The sequence below is a fragment of the Leopardus geoffroyi genome, chromosome C1 (assembly GCF_018350155.1).
Source record: "Leopardus geoffroyi isolate Oge1 chromosome C1, O.geoffroyi_Oge1_pat1.0, whole genome shotgun sequence".
Lineage (NCBI taxonomy): Eukaryota > Metazoa > Chordata > Mammalia > Carnivora > Felidae > Leopardus > Leopardus geoffroyi.
In genome coordinates, this window is record NC_059328.1 from 24,882,255 (window position 1) to 24,897,681 (window position 15,427).

Here is a 15,427-nt window from a genome sequence, read left to right on the forward strand (position 1 = left end):
TAAGGACAGCTTGTTTCTTCTTTTCCCATCTATATAGGCCTTTTGTTTACTTTTCTTGCCTTATTGCACTGGCTAGGATCTCTAGTAAATTAACTGTGATATTAGCTGTATATTTATCATAGATACCCTTTGTTCAGGTTTGAGGAAGTTCCCCTTCTATTGGTAGTTTGGTCAAGGAAGTTCCCCTTCTGTTTGTAGTTTGATTGGAGTTTTTATCATAAATGGTGGTAAATTTTGTTAGTTGAATTTTCTGCATTTATTTAGAAGGTCATATTGGTATTTCTCCTTTTTTCTGTAACATGGTGTATTACATTTATTGATTTTTGACTCTTATGCCAACTTGCATTCCTTGGATAAACTCATTGATCTTCATGAATTATCCTTAATTCAGTTTGCTAATATTTTTAACAGTTTTTACGTCTTGTTAATAAGGAGTATTGGGTTTTAGTTTTTCTTGTATTGTTCTCTAGTTTAAATATTGTGGTAATACTGGCTTCATAAAATGAGTAGGGAAATGTTTTCTCAGTTTATGTAGGATTGGTATCATTTCTTCCTTTAAATGTTTGATAGAATGTATCAGTGAAGCCATCCAACCCTGGAGTTTTCTTTTTGGCAAGGTGTCAAAGTACAGATGTAAAAGATTCAGGGCTTTTCAGAATTTCTTTATCTTTGAGTCCATTTTAAAATTTTGTCTTATAGGGAATTTGTCCATTTTATCTAAGTTGATGAGTTTATTGGCATAAAATTATTTATAATGTTTCCCTAAAGATTCCTTTAATTACTGTAGGATCTGTAGTGATGGTCACTGTTTCGTTTCTAATGTTGGTAATTTGTCTTTTTTTTTTTTTTTTTTGGACAATCTAGTTAAAGGTTTGTCAGTTTTACTGATTTTTTCCCCCAAAGTAGATTTTTAGTTTCATATTTCTATATTGGTTTTGGCTATTACATTTAATTTTTTTCTACACTTTGTTGTTTCTTTCCTTCCACTTACTTTGGGTTTAATTTGCTTTTGTTTTCTAGCTTTTTAATATGGAAGGTTAGATCACTGATCTGAGACCTTTCTATTTTCTGCAAGCATTTAAAGTCACAGGTTTTCCCTTTAAGTGCTACTTAGGTGCATCCCACAAATTTTGATATATTTTCATTTTCATTTGGCTCAAAGCAATTTCTAATTTCCCTTGTGATTACTTCTTTGACCTATGGGTAATTAGAAGTGTGTTGCTTAATTTCCACATATTTGGGACTCTTCAGCAATCTTCTTATTTCTAGCTTAATCCCGTTGTGGTCAGAGAATATTCTCAGTATGAGTTCACTTCTTTTAAATATGCCGAGTCTTATTTTTATAGCCCACCATATGGTCTGTTTTGGTGAATGTTCCCTGTGCACTTGAAAATATATATTTCTGATGTTGGTGGAGTGTTCTATACATTTTAGTACGGTTTTGTTGGTTGCTGGTGGTGTTCAATTATATATCCTTACAGATTTTCTTACTAAAAGGAGTGTTTAAATACCTCCAACTCTAATTGTGGATTTTCATGTTTTTCTTTTCAGTTCTGTCAGTTTTTGCCTTGTGTGTTTTGAATCTCTGCTATTGGATGCATACACTTATAGGAATATTACACGTCTTGATAAATTGACACCTTTATCATTATGAACTTTTTTTACTCTTAGCAACATTCAGTACTTACATTTTTATTAATATTCTGTTTTGGAGTCACTTTGTTTCATATTAATGTAACTATTCCAACTTTCTTTTCACTACTGTATGCATGATGTGGGTTTTTTGTTTGTTTTTTTTTTAAGTAATCTCTACCCCCAACATGGGACTCAAACTCACAACTCCAAGATCAAGAATTGCACACTCTTCCAACTGAGCCAGCCAGTGCCCCTCATATCTTTGTGGATGTCTTGTAGACACTATATAGTTGAGTGTGGCTTTTTTTTCTCCCCACCTCAATCTGAGTCTTCTTTTTTTTTTTTTTTTTTAATGTTTATTTTTGAGAGAGAGACACAGAGTGCCAGCGGGGGAGAGGCAGAGAGAGAGGCAGACACAGAATCCAAAGCAGGCTCCAGGTTCTGAGCTGTTGGCACAGAGCCTGATGTGGGGCTCGAACTTATGAACAGTGAGATCGTGACCTGAGTCAAGGTCGGATGCTTAACTGACTGAGGCACCCAGGTGCCCCTCATAATCTCAGTCTTCTAATTTAAGTGTGAGTCCAGTCAGTATGGTTGGTTTTAAATCTGCCATCTTGTTACTTGTTTTCTGTTTGTCTATCTGTTCTTTGTTTTTTCTTTCATCTTTTCTTGACTTTTTTTTTCAAGGCTCTTTATTATTATTGCTAGTTTTTATTTTTTTATTTTATTTTATTTTATTTTTAATTTTTTTAATGTTTATTTATTTTTGAGACAGAGAGAGACAGAGCGTGAACAGGGGAGGGTCAGAGAGAGAGGGAGACACAGAATCTGAAACAGGCTCCAGGCTCCAAGCTGTCAGCACAGAGCCCGACGCGGGGCTCGAACTCACGGACCGCGAGATCATGACCTGGGCTGAAGTCGGGCGCTCAACCGACTGAGCCACCCAGGCGCCCCGCTAGTTTTTATTTAAAAAAAATTTTTTTAAGTAGTTTCCATCCACACCCAACATGGGGCTTGAACTCATGACCTGAAATCAAGAGTCACAGCTTCACTGACTGAGCCAGCCAGGAGTCCCCTTTTTTTGCTGTTTTTAAAGTATTTTTTAGTATTCCATTTCATCTCCATTCTATACCTCTTTGTTTTATTTTTCATGGTCGTTCTAGGGTAGTAGTTCTCACGAGGTTTTGGTCTCAGGACCCAGTTACACTTTTCAAATTTAGGACCCCAAAAAGTGTTTTTGTTTGTGTGGGTTACATCTGTCTATACTTAATCATATTAAAAGAACTGAAAAATTATTTTTTATTAATATATTTTAAGATAATAAACTCATTGCACGTTAACAGAAATAATGTGTTTTTACTAAAAATAATTTTTGGAGGAGGCACCTGGGTGGCTCAGTCAGTTAAGTATTCGTCTCTTGATTTCAGTTCAGGTCATGATTATTATATATTAAATGTTCATATACAGTTGCATCTATTTCTAAAGTGTTGTTTTCTCTTCTATTTTTAGTCTTCCCTGTCTATACTTTTAATTATAGTGACCTTATAATATGCTTTTACATCTACTAAGGCCAGCAGTCTGTCATGTACACCATTGCACCCATTCCCCCATTTTTTTCCTCACTATTTGTTGCTTATTTGTTCTTCCAAGTTAACTTTATAATAAAAATTTAAGCTCCAGGAAAAATTCTGATGATATTTTCATTGGAATTATGTAAAATGTATACGTTAACTTGGTTAAGGATTTCGGCTCAAGTCATGACCTCATGGTTCATGAGTTGGAGGCCCGCGTCAGGCTCTGCGCCAACAGCGTGGAGCCTGCTTGGGATTCTCTGTCTGTCCGTCTGTCTGTCTGTATGTCTCTCTCTGCCCCAACTCTCAAAATAAACATTTAAAAAAAATGCAGTAAGGGTGCCTGGGTGGCTCAGTTGGTTAAGTGTCCGACTTCAGCTCAGGTCATGATCTGATGATTTGTGGGTTCGAGCCCTGCCTCGGGCTCTGTGCTGATGGCTCAGAGCCTGGAGCCTTCTTCAAATTCTGTGTCTCCCTCTCTCTCTCTCTCTGCCCCTTCCTCACACATTATCTCTCTGTCTCTGTCTCTGTCTCTCAAAAATAAATATTAAAAAATAAATAAATAAAAATAACTTTCTTAAAAAAGTAACCTCTACATGGGGTTTCAACTCATGACCCTGAGATCAAGAGTTGCAGGCTCCACTGACTGAGCCAGCTAGGTGCCTCTAAAAATAACTTTTTGAAAATGAAACCAAAAATTTTGGGAAAGGAATGGCATTGATTTACATTTTACAAATCTCTTTTAATGCCTGGCTAAACAGAAGACTGCTAGATCCTCACTTGTGGTTCTGCACTCTAAATCATGTCGTACAGCCTCTTGAGAACTCCACAGTACACTTTTTAAAAAATGTTTATTTTGAGAGAGAGTACACACACGCACGAGAGAGAGCAGAGGAGGGGCAAACAGAGAATCCCCTGATACGGGGCTCCAACTCACTACCTAAGATCATGACCTGAGTCAAAATCAAGAGCTGGACGCTCAGCTGACTGAGCCACCCTACACAGGCACCCTACACAGTGGAAATGCAAGTGGAAAAGACAATAACATCTTAGTGTTATTATGAAAATCATTCTGACCTCGTTAAGCCTCAGAAGGGTATTGAGGGACTCCCAGGGATTCTTAGACACACTTTGAGAGCTGTGATTCCGTTGTTGACAATATGCATCTTTGACTTATCAGTCCATCTTCAAAATAATCCACCACTTAACACATAAAGCCCTAATAACAATATACTTCCAAATCTCCAGTCTGTTTTTTTATGCAATTGTTTTTATATACTGTGTGTGTGTGTGTGTGTGTGTGTGTATATATATATATATATATATATATATATATATATATATTTAACTCTTCACATTATTTTTACTTTTTTTTTTAATGTTTATTTATTTTTGAGAGAGCATGAGCAGGGGGACAGGGAGAGAGAGGGGGACCGAGGATCCAAAGCAGGCTCTGCGCTGACAGCAGCCAGCCTGATGTGGGGCTTGAACTCTTGAACTGTGAGATCATGACTTGAGCCGAAGTTGGATGTTCAACCGACTGAGCCACCCAGGTGCCCCAACACATTATTTTTATTTTAAACAGTTATTTTTGAAAGACTTTTTTAAATGAGAAAAAGTCTTTTATATTTACTCACATACTGACTGTTTTCAGTGCTCTTGGTTCTTTTCCATCTGTTACTTTCCTTTTTCCTGATGAACTTTTAGTTTCTTGTAGTGTAGGTCTGCTGGTGAGGAAGTCTCTTTGCTTTTGTTTATTTAGAGTGTTTTGCCTTCATTTTAAACTTTTTATTTTGAAAAGTTACAGACTCAGAGACTCACAAGAAGTTTCAAGGTGCACCTCAGTGGTTTCCCTTCTTGGGAATCAAGATTCTGAGCAGTCTGAAAACAGTTGTTTCATATATTTTGCCCAGTTTCTAGTTGGCTCACAGTAGGAGGTAAGCCCATTCATCATGCCTAGAAGTCTCTGCTTTGATTTTTCCTGGAGATCACAAGCAGCAATGGTTATGTAAATTCTGATTTTGCATTTGGCATTACTGTCAAGGACATTCCTATATCACTCAGTATCCCCTACCTAACACATCACTTCAAAAATGAGTTATATAATACATAATATATAATAATTCCTATTTCTTTCTTTTGCTTTTTGCCCTGTCTGCAAGGAAATCAGTCAAGATTTGCAGTAGATCATTGCAGTTTTGTTGACCTAGAGGTGACATGTTTGCATTCTTGTTTTCCACTCATCTCTTTTTCCTTTTTATTCCTATTTTATTAATGTATTTATAAAAGCAGTAGCCTGCACCCATATAGCACATTTTGTTCTTTTCCTCTTCATTCCCTTTCCTGTATTAGGTTTTTTTTTTCTTATTGCAAGGAATAGAGAGAGACCTTGTGATTGCCTTTAAGTAATTGGAGTTTAAGGATTTACAGGAGAGGATGAAGATTAGACACGCAACAATATAGCCAGTTCTCATAGTAGAAAGAATCAGCTGTAGATCCAGGCCCCATGTCCCCCAGAAACAGGTGCCTTTGTTCCCTGTCCAGGTTTTTCTTGCTGACTCAGTGATTCTCATACTTATCTTTCTCTGTGACCAGTGCTTCTATTAGCTGTCTCACATGTCTGTTCTCTCGCGGAGCCCTGCCTGTGTGTTCTCTCTCATTTTCATTACTAAAGCTCGCACTCACATTCCAAAGGAGAGTGTCTGACTGATCTACTTAAAGACCTATTGGTGCCAGGCCAGCTCTTTAGGTCCTTAGCCAGCTGAGAGATTCTCTGTTCTTGGGTCATGTGCCACACTGAATTAAACAGGGTCATGTATAAAGTGTGAATCTAAGATTTCAGGAGGGCCATCAGCATAGCAAGCACTCAGCATCTTCCATTCCTCCTCCTTTCTAACAATTGATTGACCTGACTTACTAAGGACAGGTATTAGACTGGATTTCCACCAAAACTAGTCATGTATATATTTATAGATTAAGGTTTAGACGGACTGTTTATCTAATTCCCGAAATGTTAGGGTTTTTTCCTCTTACTTTCATTCTTAGATGAATTTCATTCTTAGGCACAAAACAAAGGACAGTCTTCACCACCTTTTAGCCACAACTTAAAATAAACCCATGGTACTGATTGTTGGTCCAAGAAAGCCCATCTGTTAGAGACTGTGAAGAGAAAATTCAAACATTTCCATTCTTGTTAGCATCTCTAAATTTGGAAGAAGAGATAGAAGCTATGAGCTGAAATAAGGTTCTTTGGATTATTAGCTCCACCTGGGTTTGAATCCTGGCTCTCCCATTTACTAGATGATAGATGGGTATCTTTTCTAGGCTTCAGTTTAATCACGAATAAAATGGAGATCATGGTATTTGCCCCATGTGGTGGTTAGGATTAGATGATAGGGTACATGCAAAGCTGTTAGCAAAGTGCCTGGCACATAATAAATGCTTGATAAATGTAGTTTTCATTATCTCTAGATCATTAAGTCTTATTAATAATTAATGTTCCCATAGTCCATCAGTAAGTTCTTACTGCTAAGGAAAACTAACATTTGTTGGTGCATGAGCTGAGACCTAATTATTGAGCCCTTGTTTACTTACCACTGTGTGAGGTAATGAGTATGCAAGTACACATACTGTGGTAGGATTCTTGCTTTCTAATCCCCAGTGTGAAATGTCAGTCCCAGAAAAAATTGTAAGGAAACTCAACTCGATGGTATTATATTGTTATTCAGGCTGTTAACTAACTGTGTGACCTTGGGAAAATTGCTTCTCTGTGTCTCAGTTCCTTCATCTGTGAAATGGGGAAAATACCTCATAGGATTATTATAAGGAACAAATGAGTTAATACATGTAAAGCTTGGGGCACCTGGGTGGCTCAGTTGGTTAGGTGTCCAACCTTGGCCCAGGTCATGAGCTCATGATCTCGTGGTTCATGAGTTTGAGCCTCGCGTTGGGCTCTGTGCTGACAGCTCAGAGCCTGGAGCCTGCTTCAGATTCTGTGTCTCCCTCTCTCTCTCTGCCCCTGCCCTGCTCACTCACGCTCTGTCTGTGTCTCTCTCTCTCTCTCTCAAAAATAAGAAACATTAAAATATATATATATATATATATATATATATATATATATATAAAGCTCATAGGACAATGTCCAGTAACATGGTGAGTGCTATATGTAAGTTGCTGCTGCTAGATTGACTCCTAGCAGTTTAATACTTGAAGCCTTGGGCTTAATTGGCCACTTTTTCCTCCTTTTAGTTTAAAGTGAATAGGTTTTTTGTTTTTTTTGTAATGTTTATTTATTTTTGAGAGAGAGCGAGCAAGTGCGTGCATGTGTGTGAGGGGCAAAGAGAGAGGGAGACAGAGGATCCCAAGTGGGCTCCTCCATGCTGGCAGCAGAGAGCCTGACGCAGGACTCAAACCCACGAACCATGAGATCATGACCTGAGCCACCCAGGTACCCCAAAAGTAAATGGGTTTCTTCATAGGAGGCTTATAGCATATCTTTAGCCTCCGTCATCAGGATAGTTTTATAGGCTGTAGCTGGTAAGAGACGAGTGAACTGAAGGACATGGTCCACAGATAATCTTGTTCCATTTTGAGATTGGACGCCACAATACCCATATCTTGCCAGCCATCCTTTGATGATGCTTTGGCAGGAAAAACATATCTTGAAATCCTTCAAAGCTGATTTTTCCCCTCACAGAGACATTTTTTTTTTGCCGGCCTAGAAGGATGGGGTGCTGGGATGTGAAAGTGGGATATGGGAAAGGCAATTTGAATTGAGACCTTTGATTTTAGTTTAACATCCAGCAGGCAAGGGATTTTCTAATCTAAAGCTACTTCCCTTCTTAAAGGAGAAACTCTTTTCTGGTTTATATTTCCTTCTCAAGAAGTGAGATTCATATGTTTTCTTCCCATATTAGTGAGATTGAACATCTTTTCATTATGTTTACTGATCACTTGTATTACTTTGGTGAATTGCCTATTTATGTCCTTTGACCTCTTTTATTATGAGGAGATTACTTCTGTAGAATAAGGGCATTAAAACTTTGCCATATGTGTTTCAAAGATATTTTTCATTTTGTCAGTTGTCTTCTTTTACCCTTGGTTGTACTTTTTAATTTTAACTGCACAGAAGCTTGTGATGAGTCTATAAATTTTTCCTGAAAAGTATCATCTCATTATGGTTAGAGAATTTCTGCTGAGTGCTGTAACACATATCTGAGTTTATGTGTAGACTGATCCACTTAATAAACATTTTTCCTTACAGAGAGGTGATTGATTGTCATATGATTTGAAGAGTCTTTGCAAACTAACATAGGCCTGTGGCTGTAACACCTTAATAACAATAGTTACCACTTACAGCTTTGTGCCAGGCAATATCCTAAGTTTTTATGTGCTGTATTCCTAGTATTCTACTTCATGCTACATATTATTGTACATATTTCATAAATGGGTCAAGTGGGCCTAGAAGTGAAATGATTTGTTCAGGGTCTTAGAACTAGGTAGTGGCTGGATTGGAATTTTAATTTAAGTCTGCCCAACTTCAAAGTATATACTTTCTCTACATAGCTTGGCTTCTTGAGGCTTCAAATAAATTAGATTCATCCTAAAAGTTAAGTAAATATCTTTTATCAGAACTTGAAAAGATGGGCTGTAGCCTGGTTAAACTGCTTCCGGTTTCTGAGCACAATGAAGGCAATGAGAAGTATGTAAACTGGCCGAAAGAAAAGTCTGTACCGTCTAGGGCAGTGGTTTTCAAAGAGTGGTTCCCAGGCCGGCAGCCTCAGCATCACTTAGGCCTTTATTAGAAATACAAATTCTCAGGCCCCACTCCAGACCTACAGAATCAGAAAGCCTGGGGTTGGGCCCAGCTATCAGTTTTATAATACTTCTGGCTGATTATGATGCATGTTAAAATTTGAGAACCACTGGTCAAGGGAAATTATTTTATTCTCTCTAATTATAATTTCTGCTTTTGTGAGCTTCTCCTAAGTCTCAGCCCCTAAGTGCAAAATTAGGATTATCAGAAAAGCATAGAGTCAAACAGGAGCCAGTTTTGAGATCGGTTTAATGAGCATTTAAAGCAAGTCCACCTCACCGAGCCACAGTTTCCCATCTCCAAAGTGATGTTTTAAAAAAACTTTTTTAATGTGTATTTATTTGTGAGACAGAGAGACAGAGCATGAGTGGGGGAGGGGCAGAGAGAGAGAGAGAGGGAGACACAGAATTTGAAGCAGTCTCCAGGCTCCGACTGTCAGCACAGACCCCGACATGGAGCTCAAACTCGTGAACCATGAGATCATGACCTGAGCTGAAGTCGGATGCTTAACCGACTGAGCTACCCAGGTTCCACCTCCAAAGTGATGTTTTAGTAACATCTATCTCCATAAGATAGTATGTAAAGCGCATAGCACCTTACCAGTCTCCCAGATGGTTGAGAAATTGCCTCCAGCAATTTTTCTTGTTTAGCAAAAAGGCCCCACCTGCCTTCTTCTCAACTTTTCTTTTTTTTTTAAATTAATTTATTTTTTTTCCTCCAGCGCTTTATTTTTTTTATTTAAAAAAAATTTTTTTTTCAATATATGAAATTTATTGTCAAATTGGTTTCCATAATTAATTTATTTTTGAGAGAAACAGAGCATGAGCGGGGGAGGGGTGGAGAGAGGGAGAGAGAAAGAATCCCAAGCAGGCTCTGCACTATCAGCGCAGAACCCGATGTGGGGCTTGAACTCACAAACCATGAATGAGATCATGACCTGAGCCAAGAGTCAAACACTTAACCGACTAGGCCACCCACGTGCCCCAACTTCTCTCGTTTCTTGAATGTATTTTGCTGTCTTATATCTCTGAGCCTTTGTATTAGCTATTTCTCTTGGACACCCCCACCTCTACCCCTGTCTGCCTCACTAACTTCTAGAGATCCTTTTGATCCCTGCTTGTAGTTTACTTCTGGAGAGGGCTTGCTCAAACCTCCACCCTCCAGTCTCTGTGCTCACATAGCAGCCTGTGTTTCTCCTGTCACTGCACGTATCACAAATTTTGGAATTGCCTGTCTCCTTATATAAACTTAATTGAGGGCAGGTAGTGTCTTGTCTACTACCATATTCTAGGGACCAGTAAAGTTCCTCACACACTATAGGAGCTAATAAATGTTGAATGAATGAATGAATGGTGGCTGTCATTATTGCCGCTGCTGCATTGTCATCGTCATCATCACCATCATCGTCGTCGTCATCATCACCACCACCATCTGAGAGCGAGCTTCCCTCTCTGGCTTATAGTTTTTGTGCTGACTGCTTGCGATAATCATAGATAGTATTAGGATCAGTGCCTGTTTTTTCTTTCCCTGAAAGCACGGGCTTTGACCTAGACTGATATGGTAGTTCATTGAACTGCTTCCTAACCATGATCCCTCTGTGTCACAGGTGCCTTGGGGGAACTGTACGCCTTGATGGGTCAAGTTCATCATGTGTCAAACCCAAAATGGCAGCATCCTTCGGACCTCACCATGCGGTGAGTGGGTGATGAGGAGGAGGGGGAAAAGGGTAGAATTTGGCCACGGGAGGAATGTGGTGGGGAATTGGGTGTAATTGTATAATTCCAGAGGTAGAAAAGAAGTGGTAGAGTATAGTGGAGTAAGAACTGGACTGAAATCCAGGAAACGCGGGGTCGGGTACTAGCTTTGCAGTTTATAACCAGATGTATGATTCTGACCAAGTCACTCCATTCCTCTGGTCCTCACATCAGTAAAACTAGTATGTTGCACTAATTGACGTCCAAGGGTCTTTCTGTTCTGAAATCTTCTGGATTCTTGATGCAGGGTGGTTTTACACATCGATTCAGTGACTTTGATTCAGTTACAGAAACTTTGGAGTCATCTTTGACTTTCTCACCCCATATTCAGTCCATTAGCAAATCCTGTAAGTACATCCAAAACTTGACCATTTCTCATCATTTTCACTTGGACTGTTACAGGTCTTCTAAATGGTCTCCCTGCTTCTGCCCTTGCCCATCTACTATTCTCAACTCGGCAGCCAAAGAAATTGAGATTCTCTGCTCAAAACTTTCCATCTCACATTTCCCACCCTCACAGTCCCCTATAAAGACCATGGCCTGACATTGTTAGCTCACCAACCTCATCTCCTACTACTCTTCCCCTTGCTCATTCTGTTCTAGTCACACTGGCTCCCTTGCTATTTTTCTAATATGTCACACGTGTTCCCATCCCAGGGCCTTTATGCTCAGTGTTTCCTCTCTAGTTGCCAAAATGATAGCAAATCTCAGAAAGACAGGGCAGTGTAATGGTTATTAGATGAACTCTGGAGACAGGTATGAATTCAAATCCAGGCTCTTGTACTTACTCCACTTTATGACCTTGGGCAAGTTATTTAACCTGAGACTCAGTTTCCTTACCTGTACAAAATATTAATGAGAGTGCTTTTCTGGCAGGATTGTTATCAGCATTAAATGAGGTGAGGTATTTACAGAATTCAGCAAGTACTTGCATATAGGGCCAGATAAATGTCATAAGATGTTATAATTATTTTCAGTTCTGGCTACTCATAATCACCTGTGGAGATGTCTAAAAATACAGATGTCCAGGCCCTGACTCAAGGGATTCTAAATCATGAAGTCAGGGGTTGGGGTGGGGGTGTGGTGCAAGAATCTCAATCTTTAAAAAGCTTCCCAGGTGGTTATTAGGAAGAGCTGGGGTTGAGAATGAGCTCAGATTATCACACAGGGTCTTTTTCAGAAGTACAGCCTAAAGGACTGGGGGTGACTAAAGGAGAATCTCAAGAAACTTTGAGTCCGTGCTATTAATTATTCAGTCTCCAAACTTGCAATGTGATACTCACATGATGACTTACCTTCTCTGGGAATTTTATTCTAATTTTAACTGCTGAGTCCTGAGCAACCTTGAGCTGTGTCAGACAGTGAGGTCCTGTTGGAGGTACAAGCATGATGCAGTGAAATACAGATCCTGTTCTAAATGTTTCCTGAGGGAGAGAATTTTTTTTGCCTACTTGAGTGTTATTATACATTATGTATTAGGTTTTCTTAACATTTGTGTATGTGGCATATATCACCATAATACCTATGTGGCAATTTGGCTTTGGGAGTTGGAAGGAAATAGCACTTACATTGTGACTTTCATATAAATAAAATAGTACAAAGTTTCTAAAATTGTGAGGATTGAAATGTAAAATTAGTATCTGCTATCCAAAAGTAAAGATACTCTTCCAATAGTTGCCTAGGCCATTTTTTGTGTACAAATAGCCATTCCAGCCGAAACACTCATTTTTCCTGTTTTTATTTTCCCTTTCTCCTGATAGAAACTACGCTCGGTTCCGACAGAAACCTCTGCAAAGATACAGTCTGACTCAGTGGGTTGACAGGAACATGCGAAGCCACCATCGGTTCCAGCGTCTCCCAGATTTCCCACCGAGTCCATTTGTCTCACCCCATCAGCAGTGAAGGTCTCTATCCAGGGTCCTGTTCCAGGTCCTGTTCGGAGCAGCAGCTCATCTTCTGCTCTTTTGTGCTTTGTAGATTTTGAATTTTATTTTTCACGAGATTTTTATTTAAAGAACTTGCCACCTTTTGGAAATTCCCGTTGCTGACTTGAAATTTTTTTGTATAACGTCCTTCTTGTTTGTCTGTGTGCATGCGTTTAAGCACTGTTAAGTTTTTATTTTTTTTATTTAAATTGAAGGTGACCACTAATTGAAAGCCAGCATCAAGCCAGAATACCTAGGCTCAGGCAAAGCACCCACCTCTGCACAGAGGTGAAGTCTACTTCTGGTGCCCAAAAGAAATCATCTTCTAATCTCCTGTAAGGAAGAGATTACCAGGCTGCAAGCCAGCATTAATTACTGCTAATGACTTATATCCTCTTACTTTTTTATTTGAATCTCTGAATACCTGTCAGTATTTTAAAGTCGGTAATCCAGCACATCTGAAGTAGGATGGAGCAGGACAAAAATCCTGTTGAAGGGACAAATTAAAAGTGTAAATCTTCTCTCTTTTTTGTACTTACTAGCCTCCTTTATTTATTTATTTTCTTTGCCCCCTGCCCCCATTCTTCATTAAATTTGTTTTGCACAATAGGTTTATAAATGTTACACATCTTAACTCTGACAGAAGACTGCTGACTAACCCTTGTTGCTTTGTGGTCTTGAGACTGATTGTCTTCTCTTTTCTCAAGGATTTGCCTTCTTTTTCCCCAGTGACCACTGTGCTCCTTAAGTTCTGTTGGTGTGTTCCTGTATCCTGTTAGACATAGACATGCCTCTTAAGAGCAGCCTCCCTGCTCTCTTTATTAAAGAGCTTCCCATCCAGAGTCTTCACTCTAGGACAGGCCAGCAAACCAGTCCTACTGAGGTGTGAGTTGGTTTTCAGTTTCATCTGCTCAACTCCAACTTCAAGTGTGAGTTGATGTGTTAGTCAGTGAGTCCATCATCCTGTGGGAGAGACTCTGGAGAGGCACTCTGTTGTCTCCATTAGTAGTTAACAAGAGGTGCCTTTAGCTTCTGGATGTTACCATCTCATTTGGTCAAACCTCTGATACACAGCTTGACAAAACTGATAATGTGGGTCTAATCAGTTGTGATTAAGCCTGTGCACGAAAGCATAACCTGACCTTCAGGTTTGGTATTCTACCTTAAGTTGACAGACTTTGTGCAGCCTAATGGATGTCAAGGAGTTCGTCATTCTTTCTATACAGCCAGCTCTAGACATCTTTGGGGAGATTTTGCAGTCCGGCATTCACGCTACTGTTCACGCTCTGTGGAGGCTGGGCGTAGTCGCTGTGGCGCAGCCTGTGGTACCAGGCTAGCTGCCTCCTTCTGCTTTTGTTGTTCCATTGGCCCATCTCTGCACTCATCCTAAACAGCCTACCCAGCTTTAGAAAATGACTTGGGAAAAGTTTAGTCATTCAAGCCACCAGTAAACTTAGATGGATGCCACTAAGTGTTTACTGTTTTTATCCAGGTGAGGAGTCTCTTCCTTGGACATTTGGTTTAGATTCTGGAACCAGATGCAAAGAAGTTCTGTTCAGAGCCAAGAGTCAAAATCGATTTCAGTTGGCATAATGGACATTTACTCAATCAGTCACTTCTCCAGATTTCCCTAAATTAGCATGACGGAGTGAGACGAGCAGACATCCACCTTTGGAATCACAGCATAATAAAAATTAATTGTAGCTGGAGTAACTAGCACTGTGACTGTCTAGTTCTCCACAGTCGGCCCAAGGAGTGAAGGGACAGCATTTTGCTTAGGCTCATGTTCCTGCACTCCTGGTACAGGAGGGTTTAAGCCTGAATGTGTAATGGCAGCCTTGCCTTTGCCAAATCAAATGAGTGACGGGTTAACTAGAAAATGTGACAATCACATTTCCTCTTTGCTCAAATAATTCTGTTTTTCCAAAGCTTTAGCAGCTTAATTAAATCTGTTGGACTGGGGGAGGAGAGAACTGTTCTTTAGCGGTTAACATGGTATTCTTTAAGAAGAAAAAAACAAAGCCAAAGAAAACTCATTATCAGGCATGTTTGCCTTAAAGATGGTGGTGGGTAAAATCTGGAGTTTTAATCTGTATTTAAAGCTGCATATCTCCTATGTGGTGCTGGCCTCTCAGACTAGTATTTGGTGATGAGTTCTTGCTGTATTGTTTTATTGGAGTGACGGTTATGTGCATTTAACTGCCTACCTAGCTTTCTTCGTTCATGATGGCATTCTCACCACAGGGGTCTTGACAAAGAGTAAAAATGTGCTGTTTACATAGTTTACTTTTAAGAGCCTGAAATAACCTGTAGTTTTGCATCTAACACAGGCCTGATTTACTTGAGTTGTCGGGATCAATTATGAAACTGAAGTTTGGTGCCTCCTCTTTATCATGTTTTTTCCCTTGTAGCAGTTGTGTTTAATGTCATTAAAAAGAAATAAAAGTTCTTGTCGTGGCATATGTACTGTAGCCGTCTGTTGCAGGCTTTGAAGGAGGGTTCCTTCCTCTTTTGCGTGGGTAGGTTAGTGGGGTCTGGGCGGGGGTGGCAGTTAGTAGATTGTGGTACTGGGGAGGCGAGGGTGCGTGCTCCCTATTCTTTTGAGGGTAAATTACAGTGTTGAGAAAGGCGTTCCAGCAGTTCAGAAATGTTGAAATTGATTGGGATCTGCAGCTACATATAGTGCATGTCAGGAGCCTGACATAGAGAAAGCCTGAAATATCACTG

The 15,427-nt window shown here is 39.5% G+C and overlaps 1 protein-coding gene across 11 annotated transcripts in view; it reads left to right on the forward strand.

Annotated features, from left to right (window-relative positions):
- The window catches only part of LOC123597549 (S100P binding protein), a 47,873-nt gene extending 32,711 nt beyond the window's left edge, over positions 1–15,162 (forward strand). For 9 of the 11 annotated variants that reach the window (XM_045476553.1, XM_045476551.1, XM_045476549.1 and 6 more), the window contains 2 exons: positions 10,628–10,715; positions 12,536–15,162. In XM_045476553.1, the coding sequence (XP_045332509.1) occupies positions 10,628–10,715; positions 12,536–12,677 (230 nt within the window). In that variant the 3' untranslated portion in view covers positions 12,678–15,162. Of the gene's footprint in view, positions 1–10,627; positions 10,716–12,535 lie in introns of those variants that run through there. The other 2 variants (XM_045476554.1, XM_045476558.1) reach the window with 2 other exon arrangements.
- Positions 15,163–15,427: the final 265 nt, after the last annotated feature.